At 49.7% G+C, this 14,655-nt stretch overlaps 5 protein-coding genes across 5 annotated transcripts; 3 read left to right on the top strand and 2 right to left on the bottom strand.

Annotated features, from left to right (window-relative positions):
• Positions 1-1,586: 1,586 nt before the first annotated feature.
• BDW43DRAFT_301078 (major facilitator superfamily domain-containing protein) lies at positions 1,587-3,224 on the top strand (the record flags this gene model as incomplete). Its single annotated transcript, XM_032044993.1, has 6 exons — positions 1,587-1,628; positions 1,918-2,214; positions 2,280-2,637; positions 2,681-2,708; positions 2,773-2,917; positions 2,973-3,224. 6 exons carry the CDS (start codon positions 1,587-1,589, stop codon positions 3,222-3,224), a joined length of 1,122 nt encoding a protein of 373 aa, XP_031899339.1.
• A 389-nt stretch (positions 3,225-3,613) lies between these two features.
• BDW43DRAFT_279541 (uncharacterized protein) lies at positions 3,614-4,601 on the bottom strand. The gene has a single exon (XM_032042321.1). The coding sequence runs from the start codon at positions 4,069-4,071 to the stop codon at positions 3,628-3,630; it is 444 nt and encodes a 147-aa protein (XP_031899338.1). The 5' UTR covers positions 4,072-4,601; the 3' UTR covers positions 3,614-3,627.
• On the top strand, positions 4,165-6,707 carry BDW43DRAFT_312173 (uncharacterized protein; the record flags this gene model as incomplete). Its single annotated transcript, XM_032047322.1, has 4 exons — positions 4,165-4,419; positions 5,228-5,736; positions 5,812-5,889; positions 5,954-6,707. The coding sequence occupies 4 exons, from the start codon at positions 4,165-4,167 to the stop codon at positions 6,705-6,707; spliced, it is 1,596 nt and encodes a 531-aa protein (XP_031899337.1).
• A 234-nt stretch (positions 6,708-6,941) lies between these two features.
• Positions 6,942-12,083, top strand: BDW43DRAFT_110061 (putative ABC multidrug transporter). Its single transcript, XM_032037901.1, has 3 exons — positions 6,942-7,276; positions 7,330-11,652; positions 11,716-12,083. The coding sequence occupies exons 1-3, from the start codon at positions 7,176-7,178 to the stop codon at positions 11,831-11,833; spliced, it is 4,542 nt and encodes a 1,513-aa protein (XP_031899336.1). The 5' UTR covers positions 6,942-7,175; the 3' UTR covers positions 11,834-12,083.
• Positions 12,065-14,449, bottom strand: xlnD (beta-xylosidase XylA; the record flags this gene model as incomplete). The annotated part of the gene is made up of 1 exon (XM_032049039.1): positions 12,065-14,449. The coding sequence occupies one exon, from the start codon at positions 14,447-14,449 to the stop codon at positions 12,065-12,067; it is 2,385 nt and encodes a 794-aa protein (XP_031899335.1).
• Positions 14,450-14,655: the final 206 nt, after the last annotated feature.

The raw sequence follows: 14,655 nt of genomic DNA, 5'->3' as shown, positions 1-14,655 counted from the left end.
GCGTTTCAGGGCTTCCATAGGTACCACAGGGTTGGTTGAGATGTTTGTACCGCAACTACAAAGCCACAGACCACCATGTTGACTATTAGAAAACACATCGCTCTCAAGGCATAGGCTCATAATTTCGTAGTATACGGAGAAATTTCCTAGAGCTATTTTCAAATACTAGCATCTTCTCCCCGGTTCGTTCTATCAAACGTTCTGTCGCTCTTCAAGAGCCGGTGCCAAAAAGAGGACTGCGATGAAACAAGACTCCACAGATGATCTCAAAAACTTTTCTTGTGTCTTGGCCGGCAATTGGTCCACCTTATGAAATAGCAATTTGAGCCATTCTCCAGAAAATTTCCGTCACCTCTTTCATTTGATCCTCATTGAAGAGCCGAGCATCGAACTCGATTGAAGGATGAACGTTGTTGTTGTCCATGATATGGGAGATCCGCACCGGAATGTTGAACTGAGCTAGGCCGCGATTTAGCAAGATGTCACTAAAGGGACCTATAAAATAAAATGTTATAAAAGCAGGACTTATCTGCCAGGACCCTTGGGCTAACCATCATGCATACTGATTTTCCTCTGTCAAGGTGGTGATCGCTACGACGAAGTTGGTAATGGATTTCCCGAAACTGTCCCAAAAGGGTAATTCAACCCCCATAGTGTGAAACACTGCGTATGCGAACTAATCGGAGGAAGGGCTTTGCATACCAGGCATGTGATCAACTATTCCCCAATATTAGGTATCACGACCTTCTTATTGCTTGTATACTTCTTGCTAATCTCTAATCAGCGAGTTGATATCTCACTGATGTACGTACATCGCAGGCCCGAAAGCGATTTCATTGCTGACAGGATTGGCTTTTGCAACAGCAGACACTTTCTGGAAGAGCTTGCTATCAAGCAAGGTTGGGGACAGTGACCTGAGGACTTCTCCGCTAAGGAGGAGAGGGGAGGAACTGCCGGTATACGGATATCTTATGTTTAGTGGGCATTACCAAAGTCCACAGAAAACAGACGAAACGACAGTAAAAAGATGTCTGTGGCTAATAACCGGTTATATCGCCACTTTGAGTGCCTCCGGTATATGTGTGGTTGTTGGGAGGGTTAAAAGGCATGATCAAGAAGGGTGAGTGCAGGGATCCCTCGAAAGACCAGACAAGATCGAACCGATGGAAACCGATGGGTTCGACTCATACTAGGAGGTAACATTGGACACCCCAGCAGATCGAGTTGTCTCACTTAAACACTGGATTCTGTATTCTGGACTGACGAGATGGTAGGGGTTCCCAATTATTTGCCAGTCGACGCTGGCGGGAAAGTTCTCAAGGCCGGGCTCCATATCATTGCAGGTAGTCTGGTAACGGCAAAAACTAAAACGAAAGGCACGACGCAAAGATACTTTGGGGTTAGTAGATTAGTCCACCATATAACATCACTGTGTTCGGAAAATCCATTGCCTTAAAGGGAAATGTTTGTTCTGAATATCCCGGAGATGGCGGACAAGCCCCTTGTATATCATAAAAGTATTCAAACGGAGCTTGGGAGCTTAGGCTCCTCTGTTTCGGAGCTTCTCAGTTGCCGAGCGGAACAGTATGGCTGACGGGAAGAGGGATGAAGAAAATGGCGCGAGACAGGTACATTCGTTGCTCTCCTCTTAGGAATATAGGCCGCTGACGAAGCTATTGGGGCCAGACCAACTCCAGATATTCTTCAATGAGTGGAGATACTGTGGAGGGGCGTGAGAAAACGAACTATCTCAAACAAAATATACCGCCGCCGACGAATAATGCACTCCTAGCCGACCCAATGAGGTAGATTGGGATAGGTCCAGCGATCCTCACAATCCGCGCAATTGGCCGGCCTGGACACGAGTCATGCTCGTCGGCGTAATGATACATTGGATAGCAGCTTAATAACTTCTAGCTCCTGGGAACCGGCGTCGGCCCTATTATCGTAGGCCCCATGTCCGAAGTCGTTGGCCGTCGTATAATTTACAATCGCGCAAATATTGGATTCTGTGCATTCACGGTTGGCTGTGCCTTGACACCGTCTTTACTTGGATTGGTGATATTGCGTTTCCTGCAAGGATGTTCTGCATCCTGTTCTCTCAACAACGCAGGCGGAACTATTTCCGATCTTGTGCCAATACATCGTAGAGGGCTTGCTATGACTATGTACTCGGCGGGGTGGCGATGGGTATTCTGGTTGTGGCTTATTCTGGTGAGTTATATCCAGCAGTCATATGCCTGGAGGATTATTTTTGAATTACTAACTGTTCCATACAGAACGGCACCATGGGAATTTTCTGCGCTTTCACATACACAGAGACATATGCGCCTGTCATTCTCAAACGGAAGGTTAAGACACTCCGCCAGAAAACCGGCAACCAAGCGTTATACGCAAACGGTCAGCGTCAGCTGCCCGCGAACACTGTCCTAAAACGAGCAATCACCAGTCCCGTCAAGATGTTTCTATTCTGCTCGGTCGTCACTGGCCTAGCCGTGTACAACGCAGTCATATACGGCTTCACTTATCTTCTCTTCTCTACCTTCTCCGTTGTTCTCGAAGACCAGTATGGTTTTAATCAAGGAAGGCTCGGCATGGTATATCTAGGTTTGACAATTGGCTTTCTGGTCTCACTGAGTCTTGCCAGAGTCGTCAACGACAAAACACACGCGCGCCTCAGCAAAAAGCAGGGGAGCAGCAAAACCCGAGTACGCTTCATGAAACCCATACAATTTATTGGCCTTTTCCCGACTAACTAGAGTGATGCTTTAGATTTCGCTTGGAATCCTTGGTATACGGGGCAATTGCAATCCTCATCGAATTCTTCATTTACGAATGGACGGTTCAATACCACTTTGACAGCGCCGTTCCTGTTGTCGCGACGGGTATTGTTGGGTTTGGAGTCATGTTTACCTTCGTTAGCACTATCGCTCTACCTTGTGGTTCTAAACTGATCTCCTTCCCCTTTAAAGATACCTTTTAATGTGTACATGATCGATGCGTACACGAAGTATGCGGCTAGTGCCATCACCGCTGGTAACATATTACGAAGTCTATCTGCGGCTCTTCTGCCTCTTGTTGGTGCCTCATTGTATAATAATCTGGGGTACGGCTGGGGTAACTCTCTTTTGGCCTTCGTATCTCTGGCATTGGGGGCAATGTGTCTACTTTTCCTTAAGTATGGCGAGGAGTGGCGGAGGGAATTCTCGATTCAGCTCCATTGAGCGTGGTCAAAGAGAGGTACTTTATTTGAGAGAGTTAGGGGAGTTATCTCTCCGAAGCTGTGTGTCATTACTAGACTTAGAAAGTTGAGAACCAGTAAAAGAATCCAATGCAATGAGAAGTAAATCAACCTGGTTTTAGCCTGCGAGCTGAGTATATCGGGTGGTTTTTTTCTGCTCATACGGGAGATGCAAACTACTATCGCTCTAAGGTTCTATCTACCGTACTTGTAGATCGCCTTAAGAGGAAGGCCGAAGAAAGCGAACAATGTCATACTTCTTTTGGTAGGGTTCTACTACCCACGCGCGACGAAACTCTTCATACACTTATCCAATTCTTATCATTAACCATAACCCTCGCTCCTCTGGAGGCTATACGTTATATCATGGCTGTCATATGCTTCCTCTATCCGAATCTTTCCCTCCGAAATACTCCGAGATCAAACGGAAAAGCTTCTTGAAGCTTGCAATGGCTTCTTGGACATAATCTAAGTTGAGCTGGTTCAAGCAGGTAGGGGAACGGTTCATGACCTTGACCCCCCGGTTCACTCTGGGCTACAAGCATATTGTGCACGAGGACACTCACCGAGTCCAACAATTCATCGGCCTGTTTGACGAGACCTAAGACCAGTATCCGTTTCAACGAGGCTTCGTCGGTGCGCGAAAAACAGTAGTTGCCAATCCCCACCTTGACAGTCCCGTCGAAGCCGGATTTAGCGATGAAGTCGAAGCATACGGCTGTCTGCTTGAAGACAGTCATGATGCAGACTATGTCTACGGGGCCCACGTAACAGCCACAGCGAGTTGACTCTTGGCAGCTCTTGATGACATCACCCGTGACTTTGAACATCTTATCAAGTTGTGGTTTTGGCTTTTCCTCGATTGCACACTCGAGCTTGGGGACGTGGAAACATCATGTTCACTCGGCATTGACAGATACGCGATGGCGACTCGGGGCTGTGACGCTGGGTTTGTACTGCGGCTGTCGGTTCCTAGCTCTGTTGGATGGGGAAAGATATTGAAGCAATTTTGGCTCGGATTCTATGCCAGTGTTCCAGAGCGGCATGCTCCACAGGCAGTCGGCGGCCGGCGAATCACGGGCTTCTCTGCCTGTGTTTCGGGGGATTACCAGTTTAGTACCTGGGTGCCGGGGGCCTTCTTCCTCCCGGGGGTGGGCGAAATTCCGCTGGCGGGCTGGGTTAAGGACATAGAGATCCGATAGCAGTTTCTCGGGAGGAGATCAAGATAGGGAGATAATACAGATCCCGATCTATATCGTCTCAATAAGTTGTACGACGGGGTTTCTCTTTCAGGGTCACCGAAGCTGAGGTGAGATGAAGAGCACGGACTTGAGTTAGTTAGGGTCCATTTGCGGGCCGCAGCCCCCTCGCGCTTGGCGTGTCGATCCAATTCTTTCCCCCAATTGCTTGTGTAGGATTGAATCAATATAGTAGTTTAGATAGATTCTTCTGGCAGGGATGACCGGCGAGTATCTCTACCATACTTGATCACATGCTGTCATCCTGAAAAACTACCGACAATTTCACACGGTAGGGCCCTACTAGTTAGATTAATTGATATAGTATTCTCACTATACTAGACTATTACTACACCACGTTTAAGAGCGGGCAATAGTACAACGTTCTTTTGCCATGATATTTATAGATTGATTGCCAAAGAAATATGGAGATGCCTATGACCACAATGAACAACTTCGGAAAAGTTAGGGCACTATGTGTCATCAGCTGAGATGTCAGAAATCACTCGGCGGGACGTGATTCGCCCGGGTCGTTTTATCCGCATAGCGAGAACTCATTATATGTGGTCAGCACAATATCTGCACAATCCATCCATTAAATACTGGCATCATGTGGCTATTGCTGTAGCCATCATGGGGCTCAAGGCTCACTCTCCTTGCCAGAAATTTAAATCTACCAAAGGACCCCAATTTATCATTTTCCATAACGCTGATAAACAGAGACACCATTCTGAACGCTTTTTACTAGTCCACCGACCGCTTATACTACGGAAACCTCAAATTTGAGTTACAAAACAACGCTGGTATGGCAGCTGCATTCCTCAGGAGGAGGAAAAATAAACGAAAACCGCCTTTGCCGTATACAGCCTCACCGCTGCAGTTGCTGGGGGCCGACATTCTCCTCGTTCTCAAAAGTCTATGGAGTCTACCGGGCATAATACTCCCACTGAATCCCTCGACTTTGGATGAATTGGACGAATTGTATCCATCATGGGAGAATCTGTTTGCCCTTGCGATGCATGTTTGTTTGGCTATGTGTCAGGTTGTTTTCCTGCTGTCTTTGCTGGTTTGCTTCTTTTCCATGGTACCTGCATTATGGATCTTTCTATATGCTGTGGCCTTTGTATGGGCAAACCGAGCTATCTGCAGCTGGGTGCTTAATACTTCGGACGGCATTTTACAGTCCCAAGTCGCAATAGAGGAGCGACCGGAGCATGAACGGGAACACTGGATATTCATCAACGGAGTCGCGGTCGGGTAAGTGAGGCGCTATTTTCGAGCCGAATCAAGTGGAGTGAAACGCAAGTCCCTAACGAACTTGTTGCGATACAGAAACCATTGGTTGCAAAATAACATTGACCGGCTTGCTTACACCTTTGGCAGGAGAATAACTGGCGTGCATAATCCCACGTAGGCTGTTCCATTTTTCATGATTCCCAATGAGATACACGTTTTGATGCCTTTTTTTTTTTAGCGACGGGCTGGTATTTGACATCATCGAGTGCCTGATTCAAAGAACCTTTACCTTTGCGACTCCCGACACGAGGGATGGGTATGCCATTACCAAAGCGACATTACTGAATCCCAAATATGAGAAAGTGGTCCTCATTCTCCACAGTCAAGGTGGCATTGAGGGCAGTCTCATCATTGACTGGCTCTTGGACGAGTTACCCGAGGACATCCTGCGAAAGCTGGAAGTGTATACTTTTGGCAATGCTGCCAATCACTTCAATAACCCGTTTAAATCACTTCTGGGCTTGAAACAACCATCCACCGATGGGTCGACAATACCGTATCAAAATGCCTCGGGGCAGGCGAACAAGAGCGTTCTTCATATAGAGCACTACGTGAATGCGCTGGATTTTGTGTGTGTATGGGGCGTGTTACAATTTGCCAGCGTCCCGAATCGTTATATGGGGCGAATCTTTGTGCGGCCGGGCTCTGGTCATCAATTAAACCAGCACTACCTCGACGCGATGTTCACATTAGGGCCGGACAGGAAAGTCCTTGACACCAATGAATTTATGGAGATGGGGGCGAAAAGTGTCGCATATGAGAAGATCCGCCCGAAACACGCAAGATATGCGAGGGATGAGGTGCTTATCACCAGTGGGCGCTCGGTTCGAGATGAGCACGAAGACAATATCCGAGGGCCGTTAAAAGTCAGAGATATCAGTCGGCTTTGGCAGTATCGCAATGGCGGTTCACCTGCGGATGATATAAAATAGTAGATGCGAAAGATTTCTCTTTCTTTTTCTTACACTTTTTTTATTCTTTTTTGGTTCTTTTCTCGCAATTAATCTAATAAGATTGGATCTTATCATCATAGGGGCTCCACTTGATCCAGTGATAAGCAATGGACGGAACGAACCACGGAAAGGACGGATGTCACCGAGACCTCCTTCATAAAAGTTCTTTCGCAACCTTGACTAACCCTTGTTCATTCGTTTAGCCAGTCGGGTTGTCTCTAATTCAGCTCAGACACTCCATCGTGTGGAGTCAGTGGGCTATGGACACCGCTCTTGTCGCCCTTCATCCATAGCAAGGTCCACGAGTCTTCCATACTGCCCCAATAATGCTGGGTGACTGGATAACACGAGAACACTACCTGGGCCACTTGATACTGTTGGCCTGATCTAGTTAATGTGTGGAACTCGCGTATTTGATTAGGCTTCCTCTTGGTGTGAGAACACACGATGTCCGACTTTCTCGGAGGATTCCAGCAGGTCATTGTACCCTCGGAATGGCAGCTCGGGGGAGAGATCCCTCTATTTTCAGATGATAGTATAATACAAAGGTTAGTCTCTGGCGCCTGAGTTGTAATCCGACGTTTTTTAAATTGATCTTTAGGCGTCTTTGGCAATATCGAACACAGAAAGCCTCGGCTTTCGTGGCCGCGGGAAACATACATCTCGCGACCGTCCTGTTATCATGCGTAGTACTGCTTCTTTCATTCGGCCTGCGTTATGTGACTCGTTCCAGCAGAACGAAATCTCGTATCCCCGAAGAATCACCAGATGGCGACTTGGCCATTAGGATTATTTTGCCCTTTACCTTCTTGCATTTGTCGGCTGCGATAGGTGCTTGTTGTCTCAGTTGGATCGATGCACAATATGCAGACAACTGGAAACAGTCGCTCCTGGTGAGCTATATGGTATTGATGGGCGTACTACAATTCTTCTTCAAGAATGACCGTACTCGGACACACATGTATCGCCATATGAACTCAGTGGCCCTTGTGGGTTTGATTTTGGCATGCACCCAAGATCTGGTTCCAATGATTATTATCGGGGCTACACATAGCCTACGTGCCGTTAGGGGAAGCTTGATAGCCTGTCTAGCTGCTGTCTTAATAATCGCATCTGCAACGCCCCGACCGCGGTACTCGCCCATCGCTGATACAGAAAACGAGGAAACGCAACTGACCGAAGAGGTGTCCCCTGAAGAAACATGTTCTCTATTCTCGTACTACTGCTCATACGAGTGGGTGACACATGTTATTTTGCGAGGCTGTCGGAGGGACTTGATAATGGATGATCTCCCCCCTTTGCCCTCATACGACGAACCTTCAAAGTGGCTAAGAAAGATCAAGAAACAGCGCCTCAAGGGTGGGAAAACATTTCGAACGTTATGTAGGTTACTCAACACCGAGATCAAGGGCATGATGAGTTGGTCTTTAATCACGACATTCTTGGACTATGTGGCTCCGTATTCCATGCTACGACTGCTGGCGTACCTGGAGAACCCAGAGGACGCCATCCTCCATCCCGCCCTGTGGCTGTCTCTTCTCTTTATCGGCCCCATGTCGCGTTCTCTGTGTTATCAGCAGTACATTTTCATTGCTACCCGACTTCTAGTTCGAGTCAATATGTCTCTGGTCCAGGAAATATATCAGACCGCAATGCGGTCGTACCTTTACGACGATTCTATACTCACGTCCAGTGCAGAAGATCGTCCGAAGTCTTCTCGGAAAATGAGGGTCTTGGCAAAGGGGGCACCAAAGTCTAGCCAAGCTAACATAACAAGCCTCATGTCGTACGATGTTGATGCTATCTATAGTGCTCGGGATATTTTTTATGTGGTTGTTGCAACCCCGGTCACTACTACGATTGCTGTCATATTCCTCTATCGGATGATCGGTTGGCCATCCTTGCTGGGTGTCTCTGCGCTTCTATGCCTGACTCCTCTCCCTGCTTTAGCATCTCGCAGGGTTTCACAGATCCAGCGATCTGTGATGCAAGCTACCGATGTTCGCCTCTCTAAAATATCCGAGTACTTGTACTCCATACGTACTCTGAAATATTTTGGTTGGGAATATGCTGCAATGGATACCATCAACGAGGCTCGAAGTGTCGAGCAACGTCGCCTCTGGAAACGGAGCGTTTATGCTGCTGCAATTTCAATGGCCGGTGACCTGTTACCAATGGTGAGCTTGTTGGTCATGTTTTCCGTTTTCGTGCTATTCACCAATGATACTTTGCGAGCCGCTACGGCGTTCACATCCCTATCTATCATGGAAACCCTGCGGTCCCAATTCGTCTGGTTGTCCAATATCAGCAGGTCCTCTGCGCAAGGAGCAGAATCACTCCGGCGAATCGACCGCTTCTTCGAAACCGCAACGGAAATTAAGAGGCATCCGGAAGGGCCATTGGAGATCAAGAATGCAACCTTCCGTCGGTCCCCTATTGCTGTTTTTAGGTTGCGCGATGTATCGGTCTGCTTCAGACCACGCGCCCTTAACGTCGTCACAGGCCCTACTGGAAGCGGGAAGACCTCTTTGCTACTGTCTTTATTAGGGGAAACAGTACTCGAATCCGGAATTGCCTATTGTCCACGGGATGTAGCTTATGTTCCACAAGCTCCTTGGCTACAGAACGACACAATTCGAGAGAATATTACCTTTTTTAGCCCATTTGACAAGGCCCGCTACAACGCAGTCATCGAGGCTAGCGGCCTCATACAAGACCTTCAACAGCTCCCAGCCGGGGATCTTACTTTGGTGGGCGAAAAGGGAACTTCACTTTCTGGTGGTCAGAAACAGAGGGTGTCCTTGGCGAGGGCACTATATTCGCGATCGTCCACCCTCCTGTTGGATGATATCTTCTCTGCGCTTGATACTCACACAACCACGCTTGTTTATGAAAAGTGTTTCCGCACTGGCTTGCTCGCAGATAGGACGGTTGTTCTGATCACGCATTATCCGGCCGCTCTGCAGGATGCCGAATTGCTTGTTCGCCTCGACAACGGAAAGGCGTCCGTTGTGGAAACACCTTCAGGCTTCCCACAAGCCCTTCTACAACGTACACGTTGCAGTACACCTGCAACTGACACCGATTCGGCATCTTTATGGAATCGGCTGACAGTCGAAGAACCTTATGATGTTCCCTCAGAGCCCGCAACCACCATTGCTCCTGCTCACGAGCAACAGAATCCGCAGGTAGGACGCATTGCAAAGGAAACCTCGGCGACTGGGCGTGTACCACGTACATTAGCTATACGGTACATGCTTTTGTTTGGCGGACCCTGCTACGCACCTCTAGTTATGGCAGTAACTATCGCAGTGCAGATTTCTTATTTTGCGATCACATATTGGCTCTCCGTCTGGATGTCGGCATACGAAAAGTACGATAACCCGAATTCGTTGTACTATCTAGGGGTATACGCTGCAGCGATCATCATATTCCTTTTGCTGCAGCTTTGCGGTAACCTCCTATACCAGTTTGGAAGCTGGACAGCCGCAAAAAAGATGCATCGACGACTAGTGAAGGCGGTACTGTCTGCTCCTATCTCCTGGTTTGACCAGAATCCAACCGGACGCTTGATTAATCGATTTGGGAACGATACCCGGTCGCTGGATACAGTTCTGATCGACTGGCTACGGATGTCTATTGAGAATGGATTGCGCTTCCTGCTTCGCATTGCTAGTGTTGCTTCTATCATGCCTATATTTGCTCTCCCCGCAGCAGTCATCTGCACTATTGGGTTCATCATTGGAGAGATGTACACCCGCACTCAGGTCTCCATCAAGCGATTGACATCTATCAACTACTCTCCAGTGTTTTCGCATTTCACTGATTCCCTGTCCGGCCTTTGCGTAATTCGCGCCCGCAAAGACATAGATCTGGTGTTTCAGAGACTCCTAGCAGAAAAGCTAGCTGTTCATGCCCGGTCCGCGGAGACACAGTACAATTGCAACCGTTGGGTATCCGTCCGATCAGACTTGTGCGCTGCATCTGTCGCAACTGCAGCGGGCTGCGTGGCATACTTCTGGTCTGGACCAGCAGGACTTGTCGGTTTTTCATTGACCAATGCTATCGGACTTAGCACAAACATCCTAAACTTAGTACGGACGATGAACGAATTGGAGGTGGAGCTGAACTGCTTCCAGCGAGTACGAGAATACACAGACATCGAACCAGAAGAACACATGAGTGAAGAAGAACAGAAAGAGGCCGCCGCCGTTCCAGCCAGCTGGCCAACGTCCGGGCGTGTCGAGTTCCACAACGTGAGCGCACGATATCAGGAAGACGGCCCAGATGTTCTACGCAACGTTTCCTTCGTGGCGAACCCAGGTGAGCGAATCGGGCTCGTTGGCCGGACAGGAAGCGGCAAAAGTACTCTTGGACTATCCCTGCTGCGGTTCGTGAACCTCGCATCGGGCCAGATAACCATTGACGGAGTCGACATCACCAAAATCCTCCTGAATCGGCTCCGCACAAGCGTCACCTTGATTCCGCAAGAGCCGGTCCTCTTTTCAGGAGACGTCCACTCAAACCTCGACCCGTTCGGCGAATCCAGCGAAACGGAACTCGCCTCTGCCCTGCAAGCCTGCACCTCTATCCACATCCCGGAGAGCAGCGACCAGGGAGACTACAGCAACCCCGCCAAAACGACTCGTCCACTGACACTCGCTACACCAGTGGCAGCCAATGGCGAGAATTTCAGTCAGGGCCAGCGACAAGTCCTCAGTCTTGCTCGAGCGATGTGTCGTCGGTCCAAGGTCGTGCTGCTAGACGAGGCAACAGCATCCGTGGACCATGAAACAGATATGCATATGCAGCGTGTCCTGCGGGAGAAGTTCCCGGATTGCACCATTATCGCTATTGCGCATCGGTTGAGGACCATCATGGACTATGATCGAGTGCTTGTTATGGCTGATGGGGAGATTGTCGAGTATGTCCTTTCCATTCTGGTGGATGTATTATAGCTTTCTGGAATTATACTGACAGATGATAGAAACGACTCACCTGGTGGTCTTCTTAAGAAACAGGGCATTTTCTGGGACATGTTGCGGAATACGGGTGAATACGAGGAACTGGTGCAGATGATTGAGGCCAAGTCGTCTGCCTCGTGAAGAGATACCATGTCTGGAAGGGCAGCTCTGTCCGAGATAAAAGGTGAGATGGAATTATAGCATGTCTTGAAATTTTACTGAATGTGGCCGCTTCCATATATACCACGACGAATTTGTATATAAACTGGACATATCATACAGCATAACTGCTACTCCAATCTCCCCATAGCAAGCCAACATACCAAAAAAAACCCATTAAATCCAATTCTATCAATCACTGTCGTATTATATCTACACCGGAGCAACCAACTGCTTCTCAGCCGGCCACTTGAGAAGCACCGCTTCCTCCCCAGTGAGAGTAAACGCCCAAACCACCTCCCTCTCATTATTCAACGCCACTTCATACCGACCAGGATACAAAACCCGATTCCCCAACTCATCAGTCCGTGCGAGACTATCAATACTCACAGGAATCGACAACATCCTCGACGATCCCGGCTCCACAGCCCCCAACCGATCAAACCCAACAAGCCACTTATTCGGATACGGCGCCGGCCCAGCAGTCGTATTCACAAACGCCATCGCCGTATAATCCGACACCCTGTGCCCCGTATTCCTCACCTCAACCGTAAAATTAAACAACGGCCTCTGCTCAGCCAACTTATACCCGGGATGCGGCTCCCCCAACACCTCCCCAATATTAAACGACGTCCTGTCCGCCCTCGCACGAGCACCAGTCGTATTAAAATTTGTATAAAACAGCCCATGCCCAAACGCATACACCGGCCTCCCCGTATACCACATATACGTCTGTCCCGGATTTGACCCATTCGGCCTTAACCCCATATCGATCGCCGGAAACACCTTCGCATATTCGGCAGGATACTGCGTCGTAACCAGCCGGCCGGCGGGGGCGCGTTCACCCGTGATAATATCCAGGAGGGCCTGTCCGCCATCTTGACCTGGGTATCCGCCCCAGAGGAGGGCGTTGACATCAGGGTTAGACTTCAGAGCGGAGGAGTCGACCTGGCCGCCGCCCATTTGGAGGACGATGAGTGGTTTGCCTAGTTTGCTTAGTTTTGTGATTAGGGCGAGCTGGTTGGGGGGCCAGGCGATGGAGGTGCGGTCTTGGCTTTCTGTTTCGAGGGTGTTGTCTACGCCGCCGGCGAAGATTATTAGGTCTGCTTCTTTGGCGGCGGCTAAAGCGGAGGATTGGGAGGTGGGGGATGGGTCGGTGGTTGTGTTTGTGCCTAGGGCGTAGGTGACTTTGTAAGGGGAGGACTGGAGAGCGGAGAGCAGGCTGGTCAGGTAGGGGGTTGGGCCGAAGTAGTTGCCTAGCATTTGGGTGGTTGCGTTGGCCCAGGGGCCGATTAGGGCGATGGATTGGTTTGCTGGGCTGGAGAGGGGGAGGGTGCCGTCGTTTTTGAGCAGAACGATGCTTTGGGCGGCTGCTTCGTAGGACAGGTTTTGGGCGTTGGTGGAGAGGACGTCCGTCCAGGTGAGGTTGCGGTAGGGGCTGATTTTGTTGTCGAAGTAGCCTGCGCGGATGAGGTTGGTGTACAGGCGGATTACGCCTCGTTCGATTTCCTGGCGGGAGAGGCCATGTTCTTCGAATGATTCCTGGAAGTGTCGTGGGTAGGAGACGCCGCAGTCGATGTCGGTGCCGGCTCGGATTGAGTCGGCGGCTGCGAATGATTCGTTTGCTGCGTAGCTGTGTGGGTTGAAGACGTTGTACACGGCGCCGCAGTCGCCGGAGACGTAGCCATCTTGGACGAAGCCGAAGATATCGCGGAGGAGCGTTTGCAGGAAGAAGGAGTTCGAGCAGCTAGGGACGCCGTTGACAGAGTTGTAAGAGCACATCACGCTGTGGACTTTGGCGTCTCGGGCGGCGACGAGGAACTGCGGCGTGTAGTATTCGGAGAGGTCTTGCTGGGTGATTTGCATGTCGTTACCGAGACGCGAGTGATTGCCCCAATTCTCGATGTCGTATCCGGCGTAATGCTTTGCAGTTGCGATGAGTTTGAGTGGGTTGGCATCGACGCCACCCTGGATACCAGTGATATACTCGTACGCGTAGGTTGAGGCGAGGCAGTAGGCGTCCTCGCCTGGTGTTTCCTGGCCACGACCCCAGACCGGGTGTCGAAAGGTGTTGATGTTGGGGGAGTAAACATCCAATCCATAGCGACCGGCGTTCATGAAGGCACGACCTTGCGTTGAGATAATGCTCGCGATCTCATGGATCAAGGTGCGATTAAGAGCTGCCATCGTCAGAATTGGCTGGGGGAAGGATGTAGCCCAGCTGAAGTCGTCGGCCTCGCTGAAATTGGCGTGAGCAACCCCGTGAAGAGCTTCGTTCCAAACTTGGTATTTGGGCAGCCCGATCCTGGGGGCTCCATGGCCAGTGTTTCCAGTATTATTCACGAGTTCATCGAAGGTCAGAAGAGAGACAAGAGCAGCGGCTCGATCATGGGGCTTTACAGACGAATCGCAAACGATAGTCTGGCTCAATGGGCCTCTCTCGCAGTCTGGGAAGGAAGTGCCCCCCGTCTCTAGGCATTCGGGGAAGAGGTCGGGATTAGCTTCGATGTTGTAGTCGACGAAGCTTTGGTTTGCTTGTCCTAAAGTAGTCGGCAATAAGGCCGCCAGGGCCGCGACTATGGACGCTGCACCAGGCATTATGACAATTGTCGGCTCAGCAACTGTACGTTCATCCTCCAACCCCAGTATGAGCTCTGATTTATAGGTATCGGTAATTGCATTCTTCATGCTATCCTTTCAACCGTGCACGTCATCTTTTCAGGATAAATTATCGGCATTCCTGCATCATCTCCAAGTTCTGGTCTCCACCCCCGCAGGAAAAGCCCTAATCAAGAAACTCCCGC

The sequence above is a fragment of the Aspergillus alliaceus genome, assembly GCF_009176365.1.
Source record: "Aspergillus alliaceus strain CBS 536.65 unplaced genomic scaffold BDW43scaffold_28, whole genome shotgun sequence".
Taxonomy (NCBI): Eukaryota; Fungi; Ascomycota; class Eurotiomycetes; order Eurotiales; family Aspergillaceae; genus Aspergillus; species Aspergillus alliaceus.
This window is presented reverse-complemented; position numbering and strand designations above follow the sequence as displayed.

Excerpts from the sequence above, each read along its gene's own strand:
- BDW43DRAFT_279541 (XM_032042321.1), bottom strand. The coding sequence starts at position 4,071 with ATGTTCAAAGTCACGGGTGATGTCATCAAGAGCTGCCAAGAGTCAACT.
- BDW43DRAFT_110061 (XM_032037901.1), top strand. The coding sequence starts at position 7,176 with ATGTCCGACTTTCTCGGAGGATTCCAGCAGGTCATTGTACCCTCGGAA. Across the intron at positions 7,277-7,329 it reads GATGATAGTATAATACAAAG|GCGTCTTTGGCAATATCGAA; the intron begins GTTAGTCTCTGG and ends ATTGATCTTTAG. Across the intron at positions 11,653-11,715 it reads GCTGATGGGGAGATTGTCGA|AAACGACTCACCTGGTGGTC; the intron begins GTATGTCCTTTC and ends GACAGATGATAG.